The sequence below is a fragment of the Salvia splendens genome, chromosome 9 (assembly GCF_004379255.2).
Source record: "Salvia splendens isolate huo1 chromosome 9, SspV2, whole genome shotgun sequence".
Lineage (NCBI taxonomy): Eukaryota > Viridiplantae > Streptophyta > Magnoliopsida > Lamiales > Lamiaceae > Salvia > Salvia splendens.
Window position 1 is genome coordinate 26,448,618 of NC_056040.1, and position 22,579 is coordinate 26,471,196.

General features: G+C 36.1%; 1 protein-coding gene across 3 annotated transcripts; it reads right to left on the reverse strand.

Annotated features, from left to right (window-relative positions):
* Window positions 1-229: 229 nt before the first annotated feature.
* On the reverse strand, window positions 230-19,342 carry LOC121747724. Of its 3 annotated transcripts, none has more exons than XM_042141823.1 (23): window positions 19,019-19,342; window positions 17,523-18,564; window positions 16,737-16,852; window positions 13,464-13,672; window positions 12,387-12,506; window positions 10,897-11,025; window positions 10,673-10,798; window positions 9,947-10,002; window positions 9,753-9,852; window positions 8,878-8,995; window positions 8,498-8,707; window positions 7,975-8,299; window positions 7,002-7,095; window positions 5,965-6,073; window positions 5,609-5,877; window positions 5,396-5,520; window positions 4,795-5,029; window positions 4,209-4,397; window positions 3,579-3,862; window positions 2,643-2,856; window positions 2,333-2,572; window positions 1,234-1,316; window positions 230-592 (listed from the first exon to the last, which is right to left on the reverse strand). In XM_042141823.1, the coding sequence occupies exons 2-23, from the start codon at window positions 18,377-18,379 to the stop codon at window positions 433-435; spliced, it is 4,368 nt and encodes a 1,455-aa protein (XP_041997757.1). In that variant the 5' UTR covers window positions 18,380-18,564; window positions 19,019-19,342; the 3' UTR covers window positions 230-432. The 3 variants fall into 3 exon arrangements, with proteins under 3 accessions (XP_041997757.1, XP_041997758.1, XP_041997756.1); XM_042141824.1 differs by having other exon boundaries at window positions 10,921-11,025; window positions 17,523-18,573; XM_042141822.1 differs by having other exon boundaries at window positions 17,523-18,573.
* Between the last annotated feature and the right edge of the window lie 3,237 nt (window positions 19,343-22,579).

Consider the following 22,579-nt stretch of genomic DNA (forward strand, 5'->3'; position numbering starts at 1 on the left):
ATAAATTGATGTATATGAGTAATCAGCTGGAGAGAACTTTCCATAAGTGAAAATGGACTATTTTTATGGATGGAAAGGAAAATGTTTCTATTTTTACGGACCGAGGAAGTATAATTTATTAAACTTGAAAAAAATGAAATTTACCTTGAGGTGATAAATTTCAGACGCTAGATTTTTGAAGAAGCAAAGCACAGACTGCTTTGCCAAATGATACATAATAAACATGGTATACGTGTAAAAATTTAATTAATCAAATGAGTTACTGTCGTCTCACTAGCTCTTTCTATCATGCCTAACAATGAACTGAAAAAGTCGATATGTACACAAACAAGTATTATAAACAAAATTGCCTCACTCTATTATGCAAGAATATATGTGTACAGTGATAGTTTGGTGCTGAGGTAGGGAGAGATCCAGTTATGCATGGATGAATCAAGAACCTGATTCATACGCCCAAAAAGTATCAGGATCAGGACTGAAGAGGGACAGATCCTTAACTTCCAGGTTTGCAATGTTCCAATCTACGAGTCGGGCTTGCACTACTTTAATCAACACAAGTATGCTTGGCAAAAGCCACCATGTATCGTCTTCCCTGCCATTAGATGGTTACATGGTACCTATCATCAAACTAACTACGACAAAACATGCAGATTCTGACTCTTCATTTACGCAACAGACTGGTCGGTTCAAGGAGTCTGCTGTGCAGATTTTCCATCAAAGGAATAATAAAGACCTACTTGTGCTTTGTTATGTCCCCCAAAAAAATGAAGCCATGCAATCAATACTACCATTTCATAAAATCGGAGGCAGTGACTCACATATATGTTCTGATTACAGTGAGCTTCTCTCTGTCCATTTATACCATAATAATGTCGATATGAAGGAATGTATTTGCATCCTAATATATAACTGCATATATCTATATATGCACTATTAAACATTCATGTAATACACATGGATACCATTACAAATCTTATCAATATATGAAGATGTGTACACAGCTTTGGGGTGAGAAAGCCCAGTATGTCTGAAAACTGCCCCTTGAGAGTTTAGTTTTCGTACAAGTATAACCCATTTGTGCATCGCAGAAAAGAGAAATGTCAAGGGAGACACTTTTTCTAATTAGAAATTATTAGGTCGGTTTTTTAAACTTAGTGTGGTGAATTAAAGTAACTGAATAAAATCCCATTCAGCATGTTCAAATAGTATTCTCATGTTGTCAAAAATAGTTACCTTGAACGCCAAGCATTTGTCTCTGCCTGGGACTTCACTATAGTGATGATGTAATGAATCAGGCCACAGATGAATGCCACAACCTGAAAAAAACACAAAATGGTATAATTAAACAACTGAAAGCAGCCATCATCATAAGTTAAAGCTAAGAACCATCTCACTTTTTCCGTATAAATTTCTTTTTCAACCATAATTAGGTTTCCCAGAGTGATGCTCTAAATCCCAGCCCAAACAAAACAAGGCATGTTATTTAGGAAAAAACTAGTCATTGTGATTCTCTATTGTCTCTCCCTTAAAAGAAAAATGAGTTGCAAAATGCATAGAGGTGACAGATTAACATTCTGGCAGCCCCAAACGGCATAGGACATAGACGAGTTTCTCCAATCAAAACAAGAGGAAGGCTCGGTAGAACACATGTCGCATAATTAGACAATATTCATCAGGCCTCTGACAAGTAAGCTATGGCTAACTTAAAAAGAAATTATAGACAATTTCCACTAAATACTTAATTGGATCCACTGCATTTCTTGGTTGCAGCTCAGTTGTGGCTAAACCCTAAAGCAACAATCTATACTGCTTTAGATGATTTATCTTCTTTCAATCAATGGGAGGATTTTCAGAGCAGATATAAATAAGGCTTTCATACCGAGATACAAAAACAACCATGTCAAGATAATCCATACTATCCACAATCAGAATGCTCTCAAAATAGGTTAGTTTATCAATGCAGTCAAAACCAATAAAAAAAAGTGTATTCAACTAAAGTAAACTAGTCATAAAGGGTATCTTTCAAGCATCAAGACAGGCCACTGTCTAACTGATTTGTTTTTACCAAGATTTAGGAATCTAAAATACGATGGCACTTGGTTCAAATAAGTGCAGCATTCCCTCTTTTTTCTTTGCTTTCCACTACATTATTTATTAATTTTTCAGTTGGTGTTCATATAGCAGACAGCATCTGCCCTTACAATCTAAACCAGGAATCTGAAGCATATAGTCAATGCCATATCCCCTCTTAGCTTTTCTTCCCTTATTGTACTATTATTTGGAGTGTTCTTTCTTAGGTGAAAGTAAAAGAGTTAATGTTTGTAATACTCACAATATTTGAGATTGAGCTAGCATTCCACAAGGCATAGACACGAGCAAGTGAAACTCTCCTAGGCCCATTAGTGAATAAGGCATTCAAGCCTGCTGGAAAGGGTGAGAGCAATGACAGAGGAAGGATTAAAAGCACAGCAAGGAAAGCCCCTAGAGCTATCCAGTAGAACAGAAAGAGCATTAGGAGAGTGACAAAAAGGTCAGCCAAGAGCATGACAGTAATCAAAAGCTGTACAGTATCCTGAAACAGAAGTAAGCAAATGTCAAAGTGTGAACATTGTACTCACAAACATACCACATACTTGCAATACCTGTCTGCCAACAGGCCGGGTGTTGAGCAACAATAGAGAAAATGGGAAGAAAAGGTCCCGTTTATAGCTTAGTGATTTCAAGGTAGCTTCATTTATAATACCCTCATTGAAGCCCTTAGTAATCTTTTTACGGTGGAGCAAACTACTTGTATAGGCCTGGCTCTCTTCTGAATGCTTGGCACTCTTTTGTGCTCCTGCAGTGAAGTTCCTAAAACTGCAGAAGGAAATAATGAGATCGCCAGGAACTTTAAGGTTAAACATTTTCACCTCAAGGAGCAAATCTTTAGCGCTGATGTAATTCGACGACACTCGGCAAGTATATACAAATAGGAGAAAAGAAAACTAATATGAACAGTTTCATTACTATTTGTTTCAAGTGAGTAGCAGGTCAACATCACACAGATGAAAAGGGCGCTTCAAAAATACAGATGCCGAATGTGTGTAGAGATTCAGTAACATTACTACTAGGGAACAGAAACGAGATAGATGAGCTGCATTCATCTTCAAAAGTATGCACATTATTGCATTTCTCTGGTAGTTTTGAGATAGCACACGGACAATTTTGATTTATCTACAAAAATTGATAGTGAAGCAAATTACTGAGAAGTACTTAATTGAGTCAATTTCCATTTCGGGAAGTTCGAAGATAATTGAGTCATTTCTAATTTTGGGAAAAAAAGTAATACTCTCTCCTACTTTATTCTCTCTTCATCTCTATTATTTTATTATCTCTCCTACTTTATTCTCCTTCCACTAAACATAAACTAGTATTAAAAATGCTAATAGAAAATTTCCATCACTGATGCGATGTTGCAGTTCTCAGTTGGAGAAAAATTTATCATGTTAGCTAAAGAGACAAAAAAAGAACAATTTAAAAAACACATGTTATTCAATTAAGCAAACATGATTAATTGATATCATATTAAACTTTACTACCTCGATGATGCATCACAGTTGTCCATATAGTCAGAGTGATGAAGATCTTGTAGAGAACAACCACCAGCCAGTACTAAAATTCCCAATTGATAATACCCACTAGATGTAGCTTGGAACCACCCCAGCTCGATTTTAGAACCATGAAAGTCAAGTTGGGGGTTAGCGTGAGTAGTCATCCAATTGATAATGGGAGCCAGAGCCGTCCGTATAGATCCATGTCTCACAGTTCTCAATTGGGCATTTAAGCCATCAACAAAGCGCTTCCAGACAGATGGAGGTACATGCTGAAATTGGAATATCACTTTATTGATATGAAGTATCAGAAATCATAGACATATATAATTATTCATTATCATCATCATCATCATCATCATCATCATATCAAGCTATAATAGTTGGGCTGTTTAGAAATAGAAATTTTCTCTAGATCCCCTTGTCTTTCTTTTACTATATCATGGAGAAGATTGTTTCTGAACTTATCAGAAAACTTTTTTAATAGAATTGACAAGTGTTGAGAAGAATTTCACATGGAAAAATGGAGAAAAGGAATTTATTAGCAGTTCGCACCTTTGTTTACCTATCACAAATTCCTATTAATTCTGAAACAGCGGATTGAAACATTAAAGTTACCTGAGCAATAAGGTTTGTCAATAATGTATCATTGTACAGATTATAAGGAGACATATAACTTCCATCCCCTCCAAAAATAATTCCCATTGGAAATCTTTTCTGCACACTGGATACCATGTCTATTCGTTTTTCATCACCACCAAGGAAAAAGTCAATGTAACAAACCATCAAGTCAGGAGTTGCTCCGACCTGCAAAAAGTAATTCCACATGTAAAAAGATCAAAATTCACAAGCATTCCATGTACATATGCAATCATCCTCTTCAGCTCAATCAACTTTTGCAAACAGAGATTTATGGTATTGGGTGTTGGATAAGCATTGGGTAAGAGAGCTTTATGGACCCACGAAAAACTAAAAGTAAGTGTTTTGTTTTGTAAATATTGAGTGTGAATGATGGTAAAATATTAGGGGTTATGTCCTAAACTGGAAACGCCACATTCTTGGTGGATGGACAAAAATGACAATAAGACCACACTCTTCGTAGACGGAGGAAGTATGATTTATAATATTTGGACAAGTATAAGATCATACATAAGTACATTAATCAATTAAATATGTAAATAAGCATGAAGAATATCCAAAAGACCTTCATTCCTTTATATAGAGCACGAGATCTGCAAGAGCGTAGACAAGAGTGGTCATATTTTGACTTAACAAACTCCTGAAGCTGATGAATCTTTTTTCTTCTACGCCATTGTTTCCAGGACCAGGCACAAGGATATGCAAGGACTGAAAGTATGCTATGAACTGACCCCTCCCACCATTCATATGCAGCAACAGAGTTTATCTTGTCAATGAATCTGTTAAAGGCATCTTCATACCTGCATTGGCAAATAAATATGGCTGGTGACTACAGAAATTGTTGGCCCGAACATGAAAGATATCAAGTCCATATAGATTGTATGCATGAAATCAGGTAAATATGGCATACCCTGAACATCAAATAAAACTAAAATCCAGCAGACCAGCGCAGTATAGAAAGAATTGTTAAGACAAATGCGGCTTTCAGAATACTCAGACAAATAATAATAGAATATTAAAAATGTTATAACTGGACCATAGATGTCACATTAAAATCTGGTCAAACAGGAAACCACCGATCTGGAAATGTGAAAATATCTCTCGGCATTTAGCTAAAATTATTATGCACTAGAGTGAAAAGTGTCAATAAAAGCAAACATTCTTACACAATCTCAAATATTGCAGTGGGAGGTGAGTAAGGAAGATGCCAGGGTTCTCTAAATGTATTGGGCCCCATAAAATACATTCTATGTACGTGACCCTGAGTTTCTTCTGCCTTAGCACCACGAACCTGGAAAATAAATTAACACAACTCAGACCATAAATTGACCATGCCATCCATGGCTGTAGTTACACTGTGGGAAGTAGGATATGCACACCTCAGATAATGAAAGAAGATAAGGAGAACGTTGATCATCATTATGCACAATCAAGTTTGCCCCATCATAAGAGCATCCTGATCCAATAAGTTTGATTCTGAGAGAATTCAATGCTAGAGATAGGACCATGACAACAAAGAACAATAGAAAAGCAAAGGGCCAGGGCCCCCCAAATGTATATATCAGCTCCTCAAAAGGTGTGTAGCACTTCAGTGTCCTATATTTGTCAGATATGCATTTATAAGGACAACTTGACTGGGTTACCCCCCCTGCAGAAGATAGGGCATGTTAAAGAAGCAGATGTAAACTTATGAAGATATATTCAATGAACAAATGCATCTTATTAATTACAATACCTCTTACATATACAAACATAGCACGAGTAGGAAGTTGTTCAAGAGAACAAGTCTTGCAAAGATTGGGATCTGATCCTTCAAGATCTTTGTATGTTCCAACAGGGCATTCCTATAATACAGACAAAGTAGTGAAGTAGGTGAGCTATAATCAGGATAGATATACCATGCACGGTTCTATAGGTTAGGATGAAGAATTAATTATTGCATTATAGTAGTTATGAAAACACGATCTTCTAAACCCTTTAGTAGCGCAATCAGTTGGCATTTATTCTAGACAACTAACCTGAGTACCAACAATCCCAATCAAGCATGATTAAAAAGTTACATCTACCATCTATAAAGCCTCTCAGGACGACTATGAAGGAGAAGTCACACATCTCTAATCAATGGTGCCACCATCAATTGGATCGCAAGGAGTATGTCCACTTTCTAAGTTGTAAAGATGAACTCACAATAAAGTGAAAAGGAAGATAGCCACATCACAATGGAGAATTCCAAAAGAATTGGTGATTTACATTACTAAACAAGGGTAAAGGGTGGTCGATTTTGTACCATCATTTGGGGCGTTTGTCCAAAAATGTCCCACTGTTTAGATAATTACCATCTAAGATTTATCATATTATTTTTGGGAATAAAATGTCCTGTAAAATAAATAAGGCGATCGGAATATTGATGTGATAGCCGAAATTACACGTTAATTACCCAAATTACACATTGATTATCTAAAAGTACACATCGATTAATTAATAAAAATGAAACAATGGATACTTAATGGTAATTACCTGAACGGCGGGACATTTACGTGTAAACGTTCCAACCGATGGGACAAAATCGACCTTTTACCCTTAAAAAACAAAGATGTACTATGCTCCTAGTAGTATTACCATTCATAAATACGTAATGTGATATTCATGAAACGAAGACTAAAATGAAATGTTCGCCACATTAAAGAGTGCTTTTATGTTGCATAATGTTTGTCCTTGCATACTTCTACCCAGCCCAAAGCTATAGAAGAAAAGGGAGAACATGGAACATACTGTACAGAATGTACCATACAAGCCTTTAGGGCACTTCTTTCCAGTAATTGTGCCCTTCTCCCCATAACGACCAGCTCCACTTCCAGCACCTCCACTGGAACAAAATGGACACGTTTGTTATCTGGTACAATATGCAAAATTTTCATTCGAATGCTTGCACTATATGTCTGCTATGGTTATCAGTTCACTACATATTATTAAAGTAGGAAATAGCAGGAATATTGAAATTCTAGATGCTCAGCCAGAAAGAATAAAATAAGTACATTAAGGAGTACATATGGAATTACCCGGCTAACAAACCAAAGACCACATAAAAGCCACATCATGTTTGACGTGAAGAGAAGATTTCAACATAGTACATTAAAAGAACCTACCTACATAAGATTCCGTTTTGATTTGACTAACAAATAGCTGGCACAAAAATGGATCAGTATTTCATACAAGTGCCACTAGATTACACTCTGCTATTTATTTTGTAGGAATTCCCATGAAATCAATATAGCTATAGATGATAAAAGGTAATGAACGTAATGGTATCCAAGTGAATATTGATGTCGACACACCAATTAAGAAGTGAACAACAATTTCAGTGGAGATACTAGCAAGTTGTATATCAAGTTCCACAATTGAATAGGACATGCATGATGATGATAAGGATGAAGAGGATATTCCATGTGGTGGGGTGTGTGGGGGGCTGTCAGCAGAATGGAGAGAGAAGGAGAAGAGCCCGTTTAAGTCGAGGGAGAAACACACTAGATGTGTGCATTATTAAAAACATACTTCCCAAGTGTGTTTTCGAAGCGGCATACGCCATATGCGCTTCGAAAGCTGCTAAACTTTTAAAAATGCATGCCTGGTATCTATTTTTGCCAAAACTGCAATCTAAATAAAGGTTCCCATTTTGGGAACCTTTATTGTAGAACCACCCTAAAGTACAAAAACATGTATATTGTGTATCATGAAATTTGCATACCTGTAGTTGATTGCACCATTGACAAATGCAAGCGGTAAATATTCCTCTCCAGCTGCTATCTTAGACCAGTGAAAATGGATTCTTCCACCCCCACCACCCCCACCCCCTAAAGCACCACCATAGCCTCCGACAGCTGATAAAGAAGAGTTTTCTACAAGTGAAATTGCTTGAAGGAAAAGAAGGATGGTTCCACCAGAACCTCCACCAAGTCCACCTATTAGAGTACCATTACTATTATGAGTTGACTTATGACAACTTTGCCCATCAGCACTGATAAACCCATAATTATCCAGCCTGAGAAGCGGCCACTGAGTGGACCCAATAACTACAATAAAGCATAAACAGGAACACAGGTCACATACACCATTTATAAGAGAAAAGACGATAGAGCCATTTAAGATTTTCTCATGCATATCCATGTCTCATTAGTTCAACATATTTAATTATCGACACATAAATTAATTACGACAAGGAAACCACGCATTTCGAAGACTAAAATATAACAGCTATTTAAAATACTAACCTATTAATCCACCACCAGCCACATATCCATCAGATTGATTACGACCCTCGGTTCCGCTACCTAATTCACAAGGAAGATCAGCGCTGCCATATCTCTGACCGCCTTCACTGTGGATTCCATTGAAAAATCCAGATCCCCCTCTCCCACCATGTCCAGCACCACCACCAGCACCATTCGAGTAATTTCCCTTACCAATACCAGTCTTACAACCTGGAAAGCATGCCACAAGTAAAACCCAATCATATATATACTGTTTAGCTGAAACACATAAGCAGCACCATACAAAACAATTAAAATGCATTAAACTGGAAGGCAGCATTCAGAATCCAATGAGCAAGTAGCATGCCACCAGATTGTAGAATATATATATACATATATACCTAACTCTGATGCAGTTATCATGCCAACACTGTCCACAATAACAGTTCTTGCCCTGTGAATGTGAACAATACTTCCCTTAACAACCCCACTCACCAGAATATCCTCCACTCGACAAACCTGTAAATATAAAACAGTCAGAACTAGTCATAAATTTGCATGAAGAATAAATATAATAGACATGGTTTACATGTGGGTGCAAAGCTAATGCCATTTTCTGTTGTTTTCTTTTCATTGTAATATTGTATAATCAATAAGTTGTTGTTTGATTTTTAGGATTTGGCTGCAAGCTGTATCTAGCCTTTGCGTGGCTCTGTTGAATAAAAGATGTGTTTCTCCTTAAAAGGGAGAACTGTCAAGGATAACGCAGACAGCGCCCTTGGGAAGGAGAGACTTTCTCTCATAATTGGTTTATGTTTCCTTCCCACTCAGTGATGTTATTTTAAGATTTTTTTTTAATGACTAGTTGCTTCCTTTACTTTAACAATTACATCCACAAGAATCCATTGATCTAGTCATTGTGCTATACAAGAAAGAAAACGGAAGTAACATGAAATTACTAACCTTTTCAAGAGACATGTGGATTCTCAAACCTCTAAATAAATTCTTTGAAACTATTGTTATACCATGCTAGTATATGGAAGCAAGAATTACTTGGTTGAATCTGGACACTTTCAACAATGTCCATGACACCAAAACAGAAAAAAAAAATTCAGACACCCCCTCCCCCACACACATTGCTTATAACCTCAAATAAATTAAACAGTTTCCCAAAAAATAAATAAACACCACATAGGTAAAGTTATTTTTAATTACCATGATGGCGAGATAAACTCTCAAAGAGATTCAGAGTGTAGTTACAAGTTATCTGACTTACTTGCAAGGAGAAGGACACTGTGTAATTAACATGACAATCATCTGGAGGAGTTATCAGATCCATAGGACATGTTGGACTCTCGCAGAGAGATTTTGTCACCCTGTTTCAGGTAAACATAAGATGATTTCATTTACCCATATAGAAATATAAAAGGAAATCATTATGCATATGGTATTACTGTTCGATCTACTCACAAGCGTGTACTATCATCATTATCCAAGGGAGCTTGAAGTAAAGAACCTGGGCCAACCTACCACGCGAAAGTTTTGTGATATAAAAAAAATGTTTGAAGGTCATCAAGAAAAGCAAAATGATAATCAAGAAAACTGAGAAGCAGCCAAAAATGGAGAATGCTGTCAATTTCTCAATCAATGAACATCTCAAAGGCTATATTTTTATCCTTTTCTGATGCAAGGATATTTGTTTGTCCTACGAAGAGAAAAAGCATATGCCAACTCCAGTGGAAAGAACTTAAGACTTCAGCTTCATATAAATGTCAATTCTGGTGAAAGTAAATTAACCTCACTAGGGAAATATTTTATCCCTTTCTGATGCAAGGAGATTTTTTTGTTCTACAAAGAGATAAGGTACATCACAACTCATGTAGAAAGATCCCAATACTTTGGCATCATGTAAATTTCAATTTTAGCAAATAAAAGCTTATACTCTGGTATCTCTAAGGGAACAGTTTGGCCAATGTCAGAAAACATATACACATAGTGAGTAGGCATTGAAGTTGTATTCAAAGCATTCTAAACTAAATCACAGAGATGTTTTAGTTGTGAGAGAAAATAAAAATAATTCATACAGCAACAATATATAAACAAAATGTACTGCCTGATTTTAGGGATCGCCGTTTATGGAACATAACTTGGAGAAGGAATAAAGAAGACAAGTTTTTTCTTTGACTGATATCTTACAGTAATATTATAGAACAGCGACAATGATAGTCTCTGGCCTTTTATTGCATCACCTTCACCTGTCAGTTTTAAAAGTCCTTGTCCATATAGAGCCAAGTTTGCATTCGAACATATAACAGAGTAGTCCTGCCGCCAAAAGGATTAAGTAGGGATTTAAAGCCAAAATAAAATCTATCTTCTAATCAAGATAGCATTTGCAGATATTTTTTAAAAGTAGAAATTACCTTAAGAACAACAAGATTTCTGACCTCGAGGATGGATGTAGCAACATCAGCATTTCCTCCACCATCAACTTGGATTTGTGAGTTCAACATGAGTAACATTTTGACTGATACTCTAAGAGCTCCATAAACCTAGTAGCGACAGAAATACACAGAAATAGTGAATATTGGTTTGAAGACTAACTGAGTTCTGTTTTATTCTGGTCAGGAAACAATGGTCTTAGCTCTTATAGAATAGGTCATTAAAACACTGTAGTCAATAGCATTTGGTTTTCCTCAATATCTTTTAAAGAATGAGTTGTTAGTCCAGTTGAAGATGAGAAATAAGAAAAATTTCAATGGGTGACAGCCCCATATTTCTGCTTCCCCTGTCAAGCAAGGTACAGCTCAACTAAAATTTCATCAGAAAAAAGAAATCAAGCAGAAGAATAGGAGAAGCATTTTCTGTATCCTTTATATTGCACATCCTAAAGTACACATGTATAGACTTCTATGGAACTCTTGAGTATAATTACTATCCTTATAATTGCACATCCAATAAGACATTGAACCAATCAATTACAAAATTTCGTCATCATAATCTTGAGTTTGAGCCATGTCGATAGGGCACTTATTTGTTTGATATCCTTCTTATAAAATTAAAATCTAACCAAGGCTTTGGGACTTGGTCACTTGGGTCCATTAATTGGCAACCAATAGCCTAGCATTCCTATGAGAGGTGATGCATTTATCTTGGCTCATTTCATCTGATGCTTCAAGTCAGCGAATTTAACAGCATAATTATTTCCATTCATATTATGATTTGTGTACAAACTTCCTACTATACTATAAAATGAACATTCATAAAATAATTATTATATTAATAAAAATGGAGCTCCATACCAAGTCTTTATTTGAAAACTTAGGACTCTTTCGAATATCCTAAAGTTGAAGATGGATGAAAAGAACATATTTTTACGTAGTTTCTAATATGTTCATTATACTTCACAAGAATCATGTTTGCTAATGTCACCTCTCAAATTGACTACTCCAGTAACTGTGCACTAAAATGGTACAAGCATTCAATTTCTAAGATACTAGAGAAGTGTGTGGTTCATCCAACTTGACATCCAAAAATAAAGTACCTCACCAAACTTCAAACAGAATCTTGAACAAAAATCTATTAACCCAAGCATGTTGCACCTTATGGTATGAATTAATATGAAACAATGGAATTTGTAAATTTTGATTACCCCCAATATTACCAGATATGAGGATCAAGATATAGATATGAGGATCAAGATATCACTAAATAGATTTTAATACCACCCACTTTATACCAACAAATAATTTCCCTGTCACAAAACAGTATGTACTCGAACATGTTGCACTTTAAGATTGAGGTAAATCTGAATATAAGCACAGAGCTTATATTTCCAAAAACCACGCTTATTAGTACTATAAAACTATAGACGCTGAGAGATAGATACATAGCATAAGTAAAAAGATTGTACCTTTATAATGGAATCACTAATTAGAAGTTCTTCTGCAACAAGTTCAAACTCCGAGACAGGATAGTCAGACAACCCAAAAATAATGCTGCTTTTACTATACAAGCTTATCTGCCCTCTCACCTTCAAAAGGAAAGTTCCAAGAAATCATCATGGGTTATTCCCACTAAAGAAAAGTTCAGTTCAAATGTTATTTGTAGCATCCTGAGCAGCAACCACAATATTTGGCAAAGAAAAAAAAACTAATGATCAGTCAAAACTAGGAAATCTCACTAAACAGAATAAAATGAACAGTATTGAAGATTTTGCAACAGGGATTCAGTAATTGTAATTAAATTGATTGATTACTACTATGATTTAACAAGCACGACAGATTTCTACACTTGCAATTTGCAAATGCCATTTTTGGCAACAATATGCATTTGCAATCTCCAGAAACAGCAGACTTTAATGCTTCTGAACAGAAACCTTAGGAACCAGCTGCCTGTCATAGATACACCTGAATGCTTTCGGTGCATAGGTGGATATTTTACAGAATATGTTCCGACTATTGGAACTGCAACTACATTATTGTTGAATAGTAGACAAGTATCAATTAATCAGCAGCTACTCACATATACACTATAAATAGCACAAAGCGATCGATTCACACATACATTAGAAATACAACCAAGATTCCTATGACCATTACAATTCATAGTCCACATAATTGAATTGAACACAAGAATCAAATTATGCATATATGCAGAGGCAAACCTTGATGTAGGAAAAGGAATTTATTGTATTTATAGTTTTCGGTTGTGATGGTAAAACTATTTCGCTATTGGAAAGGAAAGTAGACCATTGTCTATATTCCAATAAGAAAGGTCACTTCACCAGATGGATGAACATTGACCTGTTACTTTAGTGTCAAAGGTCTAGGTTTCTAAACATTCATTATTAACTGCATTAGTTGAAAAGGTCTCTAAACATGTATTTTGTCTGCAACATTTTGTCAAGGAAATACTTCCTATATACGTCAGAGATAAACACAAGTCAAACTTTTAATCTTTTATATCGGAAAAGGAGATGATGGTAGACCTGAACTCTTGTCCAGAGGAGAGGCACTAAAACTTTTGCATTGTTCTCAACATAAACATTTGTCCACAGTGGGCTTGTAGAAAAATCCAACAAGGGAGTTTCAGTTTCTGTTGTCAAGTTGTCATTGCCAACTCGTAAACTCAATACAGATGCATCGAAGTAAGTGCCAGCTGCACCAGAATTCCCATCACAACCAACACTAAATCCACCTGCCACAAAGAAGACAGACCATACACAAGGTTAACCCTAGAAACCCTATGAAGATGAAAATTATATGAATACAGAAAAAAATTGTGGCAAGATTTTCACATCATTTCCGCTAATTATGCATACAAACATAGGTTGGTTTTGTATAACCTCCATAATGTGGAAGGGCACTGAACTCTAAATGTAAAAAACGATGTCTATGAAACACAGAGGCATCATACAGTACATAGCTCCACGATTTGAGCTTTAAAAGCATAATACATTGATATAAACAAAAAGAAATATGGACGATATAACTATGTTTTATACCCAATACAATAGCATGAAATTAAGTGGTGCCTTTGTACTGTAGAATAAGTATCCCACATCGGTTATGTGTCCTAGTCAGGCTTAGTCTCTCTTGCTTTATATATATGCTTTGTTAAGTAATGAAATACACCTACTGTTTTTCTCTATTACGTCTCTATAATTTTTCACATAACTCTATATTTTACTATTCTACAAGATACCAGAGGCAGATTTGAATCCCTCACTAGTTTAGTCCCAAATAAATGAAAATTTAGGGTTTCTGTTCTGCCTCTACATTGCTGCTCTGTTTTGTTCTTCTGTTCTGCTGCTCACTCTGCCTTTGTTCTCCGACTAATTAGCTTAGGGGTTGCTCTTTGCTCTATTTTTTGGACTCCGGCTTATCTTCTTAGGGTTTGTTCTCTACTCTATTTTTTATCATGTTTGATTATAGACCTTCTATCTGGACCCAGTGCTGTCAAAATGTCGCTCGGGTCGCTCGGGTCGCCCGGGTCGCCTGGGTCGAGACCATCACCGCCCCAACGTGGGTGGGTTGATCGAGATACAGGGTCGCCGCTGGGTCGGCTGGGTCGAGTGGGTCGCCTAGGTCGCCCTAAACACATGCTATCTCTGATTTTCTCAAATCTCTCACATGTTTTCTGACTCTCTCAATCACAATTCTCTATATATATGCATGCACCACATCAATCTTTTCAAACCTACTTTCTACACTTTAGAATTCGGCCTCTTCACTCCTAAACAAATAAACAATTCAAAGATCTGTTGCTGCCACCATTCATATATTCCTTTGTTTTGATATTTTCAGACAATGGTTTCAATTATTTATTGTGTTATGACTTATGAATTGTTTTGATATTTTGATCATTTCTATTTTCCATTTTATCTCTATTCACATGAATTGCGTCTACATTTATATTATTTGATATATTATAAACATTAGAGCAATATATTTATTTTATTTAATATTAAAAGGCAAAAAAATTAACCTAGCTTTGTGGGTCTCTCGACCCCGTCGACTCGTCGACCCGCGACCCGAATTTTCACCCCATCGACCCGGTGCGCCCCGCGACCCTAACAACACTGTCTGGACCACCATTAAGATAAATGGTTCCAACTATATGCTTTGGTCCCGTGCTTTCTCCTATTTTTGGGATCACAGAAGAAACAAAGCCATGTTTGCCTCGTTTGATTTTAAACCTTCTATCTGGACCACCATTAAGATAAATGGTTCCAACTAAATGCTTTGGTCCCGTGCTTTTCTCATACTTTTGGGATCAAAGAAGAAACAAAGCCATGTTTGCCTCGTCTGCAGCTACGGATGCCAAATATGAAACTTGGTCCATTGATGACTGCCCCGTCATGACTTAGCTTCTCATCGGCCTGGAACCATCTGTGATTCAGAACATCATGTTCATGGGCAGTGTCAAAGCTATGTGGGATTCTCACCAGGAGATGTGCAGATCCAACCAAACTGCTGATATCTTCACAAAACCTTTGGCCGCGAAACATTTTTCCGAATTTTGTACCAAGCTAGACATGATTGGGAGTGTTATAGAATAAGTATCTCACAACGGTTATGTATCCTAGTTAGGCTTAGTCACTTGCATTATATATATATATATATATATATATATATATATATATATGTATATGTGTGTGTGTGTGTGTGTATGTGTGCGCGTGTGTGTGTTTGTAAAGTAATAAAATACATCCACTACTTTTCTCTACTATGTCTCTAATTTTCCACATGTCTCAATATTTTATTGTTCTACAATTAGGTTGTGTTGCAAGTATCCAAAGTCAACTTACATTTAGTCTTCATTACCACTACCATTCATTTCCAATGATTGCGTGTGATATTTAATGTCTAGTCATCAATAGGTGGTGCAATGTTCAAGCATAACTTCCAATTTGGCCCAATGTAAAAGGCTAAATGGGTGATTCTAAGCACGAATCCAACAATTAGGAGATTAAGCCAACATTATATAAAGCAATGATGAAAATGTATTACTAATGATACATCTAATGGAAGATACATTATTTACATGGTCAAGTCAATACAAGTATCAAAAGTATCATATCGATACCAGTCTGCAAGGTTTTTTATGCATCGTGAGATTACAGTTGTTCTAGATTTATTTTATTTGCATGTTTATAAGCTGTCAAAGTATACACGTCCTTGCAATTATTATTGCCTTCTAAAGGTCAAAGCGGGAAAAGTGTCTCGATTGAGAGTAATTTGTCATTGTCATGGATGTTCAAATTCTATTCATCAATTTTAATAAGCAATAACAAAAATACAAAAATAGAACTTGTGATCAATAATTCCAATCAATCAGTGGCGTACAGTGGAAGGATTTTTATAAGACCGCATAAGTAAATTATTTTGATCTAATTCATATTTAATGAAGAATGAAACTAAAATAGATGAGCTGAAAATGCAAGGCATGCATGGCACCGGCCTATACATAATAACATAATTCCCGAATACGATAGGGCTGTCTATGCTAAAGAAATGAAAATAAATAAGTTCAAAGTAACTAGGAGCTTGGAGGATGTAAGACAAGTAAAAAAAGTAATATGTACAACAGTAATTGCAATAGTTAGTAGTTTCAAAAGTCAAACTTAATATTGAAAACATTACCATGCAACTGTGGGATGGAAGTAAGAAATTACTCATGAAGAAGAGTAAGCATTAGCAAAGGATCTTCCTTATGGGTCTATTACTAAAATTACAATGTGAGCAAGATTAGCACTAACCGTGCACTGTAATTTTGACATCTTCTTGCTTGCTGTAGCAGTTAAGAGATATCCGTCCACCTCCACCTCCACCCCATCCCTTCCCACCAGCTGCGCTGATGACACCAAAGCCCCTCCTGTTCAGTAATATCACATTATTTAAATTAAACTATACTAAGTAATTCGATGTTAAAGACTAACCAAACGAGGACCATGGGAGAGGCTTATCAACCACTAATCTTTCGAGATGTACAAAAATCATAAGAGTATATTTTACCCAGCCTAGTTTTGGGCTTTTAGCAGATCAGATTAGAAGATATAGGTCTATCAGATTATTCAAGGTTTTGGCCCTGAAAGTCAATGCTTCAACTCAAAAGGCCACATTAACTTAACTCTCACAGGGAATGTGATCTGGTAGAACATATACATATTCACACTAAATTGTGATCTTGTACAATATCATCTTTACAAATTAGTGAATTACAAATCAGAAGTAGCATAGATGGTAAAGGTAGTGGCTTTCAGTTCTGACGAGTTCTTTCTATTCTCTAATGACCCATAACGAAATATGACCAGCCAAAAGTTTTCTCAAAGAGCAGGTAATCAGATTGTACAAGTCCAGGACAATTAGTTTGAATTCATCTTTTATGGACAAAATCAATCATTATGTCAATTCTAATTGACATTAAGGTACCATTTCAGATATCTACTCACCAAGGATCCAGGGTATCTTTTTATTAGTATTAGGGTTAAGCTCTTTTGCGCGTATGGCATTGCACTAAACAATTCAAGTAGGAGGTTACTCACAGCTTCATAGCTCGTATTATGATACTCCCACCAGATCCTCCACCACCAAGTGGTCCTCCTTCCCCACCTTCAGCAGTTACTGATCCATTCATGTAGAGAGTATCAGTTATTTCAAGCCATACACGTCCACCACCACTCCCCCCAAACTTGTGGTTTTCAGATGTACCACCACCCTTGCTACCATAAGCCCATGGCTGAGACAAGGTAGTCCATGCATAAACATCACCACCCCAGAAGTTCGAGAAGTTGGTTTTTAAACAAGATGCACCACGTCCACCATGCCCTCCGCCAGCACCATCATAGCCGACAGGTGTTCCACTCGTTTGAGGAGGTGGTGACCCACCCAATGATGATGTGTTTAGAGAAGAATTAGGCTCCACAGTCAGATTGGCAGCAGAAAAAATCACAGTACCAGCAACTACAGATGCATTATGACCAACTTTTACGGTGCCAGATAAATTGAAACTTATCGTACAACCTTCAACTGGACAAACAATTTCTACATGAGGAAGTATCTCTAGGTTTCCACCACCAACTACATATATGTCTGAACTCCTATTCAGGTTTGAATTGAGAACACATGTATTATTAATATCAAATGACCCAAAACCCTTCAAGTCCTCACAAGAAACAAAATCATCTTCTTCAATTGAAGATCCTGATTTTTGTAATCTGGTAATATAATTGGTCCGATTTGCACCACTTAAAAGTGAGAGACCATGATCTGACATTCTGTCCAGCTTGAGGGCTTGTTCTTCAGTACACACCAAGCTGTGAGAAAGAACATGTACCCAAAAGTATCCACAAAAAACACACCAGCAGATGTAATACCAACATTTCAGTAGAAGCATGACCATCCAATGAAAAAATGTGCCAATATCAATTAACACATTAATGAGCCAAGATTTCTACAAGGATCAGTCGTTATCGCTGCCACTTTGAATCAGTCAAGTCAAAGCTGATCAGAAAACTTGCTATATCCACAATCACCCCACTTCAAGTAATCTTGTGCACTGGCTCATCAGTTCATGTGAAACATATCCTGCGGTAACTGCATCTCAAGTATTAGCTATACGAAAATAGTATGAAATCAAGTATTAGACTTGCCAAGCACACATTTTCTCCGCCATTTTGTTAGTTTATCACCTAAGGATGGTAAGTAACTTAGGCACACTGTTCAATACTCCCAAGATATAACATAACTTAATTTCTTCACATAATCTCGAAACAACAACTCATAGCAAATAAACAGAATATCAGTAACATCATAACAACAGCAATTCAAATTAAAAGCACAGAAGAAAGCCTACTAAAACACACATGAATACGCTCAGCAAGCACATTTTGCAGTCCAAAGTTGAAACAAACTTAACTATAGTCGATATTACACACACTAATTGAACAACATGTAAATTTCAATTTCGCACAATACCGCCACATGTAACCATACACACACAAAAACATTGAGTGCTGAGAGCAGAGAGAACGGAATTGACCGGGAAAAAAAAGTGAATCTCCAAGCACAATTACGAACTCCGAAACACGCCTCAATTTTTTTTCCCTGGCGGAGAAACTAACGATGAAAAATAAAAAAGTTTATCAGCTTCCAGAAGTCAGCGTCGCGCCTTTCCCTATCAGAGAAGATTGATTGAATTCAAGATGTAGTGATGTAATTCTAGGATAATGGTGGTGGTGGGGAAGGGTGTGATGATGGCGACAGTGATGGCGAAAGGGGAAGGGAGTTGTTTTAGTCGAGAGTGGGAGTGTGATGAGAGAGAGAGTAAGAGAGAGCGGGGAAATAGTGATTAGCTGGATTCCGGTGTGAGATCTATCAGCTGAGCTGTACTCGTTTCATACTACTATTAATTAAGATTATTTTACAAAATCATTAGAGCATTAGCCATGGGGAGCCCTAAAGCCTGCCCTATGCACCGTCACGTCAGCATTTTATTATTCTACCCTTTCACCTGCAGTGGGATGCACTATAAGCCGCCCTAAAGGCCGCCCTAAGCATTTTCTTTATTTAAATATTTAAATAACTACAAAAATTAAAAAAAACCTTCATTTCATTTAAAATTAATACATTACAATACGAATTAAAAAAAATATGCATTCTCAACGACGGCGGCGGTTACGGGCCCAAACTTCTTCAACCATGTCGTTCATGAGCTGAGCATGGTCTTGTTGGTTGCGCATTGACGGCATCAAATAAGGCTCGCGTCAAGGTCCGACTAACGCCCTCCGAGGTACTCCAGTCGTCGTCGTGGTTCATTTTTGTTTGTGAGAGATTATCAAAATATTCATATGGAATGTGAGAGATGAGACAAATGTTTGTATAAAAAATAGAATGAAAAACGAGGTTTAAATAGACAAAAATTCAGAAAAAAAAAATAAAAAAACGTTGCATCGTCTACGCCATCGTCCGTGTCGCCCACAATGGGCGGAAGTTGGGGCGGACGATGCCTTATCGTCCGCGTATCGTCGCACACCCACAGTGGGCGGACGATGGCGCGCCCGAGGCATCGAGCGGCCTATCATCCGCCCCATTGCAGATGCTCTTAGTATAATTAGGAAGAGCCTGTCTTTTGCCTCCATCTCCGTAACGCATAAAGACTTTTCCTATTTCTAATATGTGCCCGAACAAATATTGAACATGATATAATTACTTTGCATAAAAGCAGTTGGGGTTTAGGTATGAGTTCAATGTGCCCCATTATTTTGTTGATGTAACGACGTAGACTATTATTCTTTGAGACAAATCGATACCTCTATATATAAGGAGAGAGTTTTGTAGAAATTAATAAAAATATATTATATATTTTTTAATAAAATAAGATAAATAAAAAGATTATATTATTTTTGGAATAATAATAAGGAGAATTGGAAGTGAAAAGGTTTTTTAATAATAATGAGAGTGTCATTTATGAATTTTTTTAATAAAACTAAAAGAGTGAAAAGATTTTATACACGTGTACAAAGGAAATTTTTTTAAAAAATAACATGAAAGTCATTGTAACAATATAAAAAATGTTAACGTAATCCAAAATCTCTTTTGGAAGAAAAATGCTAAGTCACTTGCCGCCACATTCTAGCTTCATCGTTCATATGCCACAACGCCTCTACAACCAGTAGACCAAGTAGGAGACCTAGAACAGGTAGTTGTTGACAAAAGAAGAGGGGTGGGATAGAAGGAGACGATGAGGTGACAAGAAGGTTGAGCAGAAAGAAGATTTTGCATTACTGGATCTGTTGTTGAATTGTTATAGGCTATTTGTAATGAATAAGTATAGTGATGGATGATAAAAAAAATTGAGATTTGGATAATCAAATTCAAATATTAAATTTGGATCATTTCATCATTATTATTATAGTGATGGATGATAAAAAAAATATTGAGATTTGGATAATCAACTTCAAATATTAAATTTGGATCATTTAAAAGATATATTCCTTCCATCTCACTACAAGTGACACATTTTCCTTTTTGGATGTTCCACTCTAAATGCCATATTTCAAAAAATATAAACATCACACTCTCAACTTTTTCTCTCTCTTACTTTATTTTCTCCACTTTACTACATAAAATCTCATGCCGAATAAGAAATGTTCCACTTAGAGTGGGATGGACGGAGTATTTTATTTGAAGTCAAATTTTTTTACATGGGGCTTATTTTTAAAAAAGAAACAAAATCGAAATAAGACTTATGTTATAATATTAATTTAATTTACATAATTTAATTATATTTTTCAAAATAAAATATATATGTTGTTTATGTATTACCAATTTCATTGCATTATAGATTCAATAGTGTTCTAACTAACATGGGTGTTCATTTGATTTTATTTCAAAACTAAATTAATTTTATTTAATTAATAATTTAGAATTAGTGCTAATAAAATAAAATGGTTAAAATGGTATATTCATCGCACGGGTGTGATACTATTTACTATATAACAAACAAATTTCATCAATTTTTAATCAATCCTGTAACTTTTAAAAATATCCAATCATTTTTTTAAATTGTTTCATTGCCTAGATTTATGGGAAATTATAAATGATGTGAAAGATGATAATTATTATGTGGCGTAAAGTCCTACTTGCAGCAAGATTTATCCCTTCGTTGCCAACTGCACTACACCCCTGCGGGCGTAAAGTCCTACTTATTAAACAGTATCGTCGCACTACCTAAAAACGATATTGTTAGGGCTGAAATCATGATTTTTCTTAGGTTCTTCATTCTTCATTCTTCATTTATTATTTTCCTGCATTAAATTTCCTTCATTCTTCTTTGTCGCAATAATCAAAGGATTTAGAGCATTTAATACAATATTCACCATAAACATCTTCATCATCGATTAGAGAAAACGCTTCCGTCTCCATTTTTGTGCAAGCATCAAAGTCCGTGAAAAGACATCACACACTGACAATTTTTAACACAACACGATAACTTCACACGAATCCGCACAATATTAATGGGTTTGGATCAAAGCTTATTAGGTTTGTGTCATTATCAGGTCGACACATTAAGGACATGAAAAATTCGTGTCATGTTTGGGTTACCCGTTAAGAAATAATATAATAATATTATTAATTTTTAGCATTTTAAAAATGATTTTTTTGTTGGATTTCTTTGCTATGAATCTATTGATGTTATTGTTCATCAGATCACATTGTGTAATCAAATTTTAGGTTTTTAATTAGACTCTTAAAGATCAGATTCACGGTTTTGTAACTTTTGTTAATCAATAGCAGTTGTTATAACTTATAAGTTTCTTACCGTGTTATCAGGTTCTTATCGAGTTATCAGGTCGTGTGTTATAGTGTTGTGTCATGTACGTGTTGTTCTCGTGTCGTCAATGGGTTCGTGTCGGGTTCGTGTCGTGTTCGGGTTTAAGGATAGCAGGTCGTGTTCGTGTTCGGGGTTGCGGTTTTCTTAATGGGTCATGTTCGTGTTTGTCCTTATTGGGTCGTGTCGTTAACAGGTTGACCCGATAACGACCCAACAAGCACGATTTGTCACCCTGATAAGGGAAAGACCCTTATCAAGTGAAAAAGA

Coding starts and splice junctions, on each gene's coding strand:
- LOC121747724 (XM_042141823.1), bottom strand. CDS start 18,379: ATGGTCATGCTTCTACTGAAATGTTGGTATTACATCTGCTGGTGTGTT. Junction 10,003..10,672: donor CGCTGTTCTATAATATTACT/GTAAGATATCAG, acceptor TTCGCGTGGTAG/GTTGGCCCAGGTTCTTTACT. Junction 1,317..2,332: donor CTAGCTCAATCTCAAATATT/GTGAGTATTACA, acceptor TGTTTTTTTCAG/GTTGTGGCATTCATCTGTGG.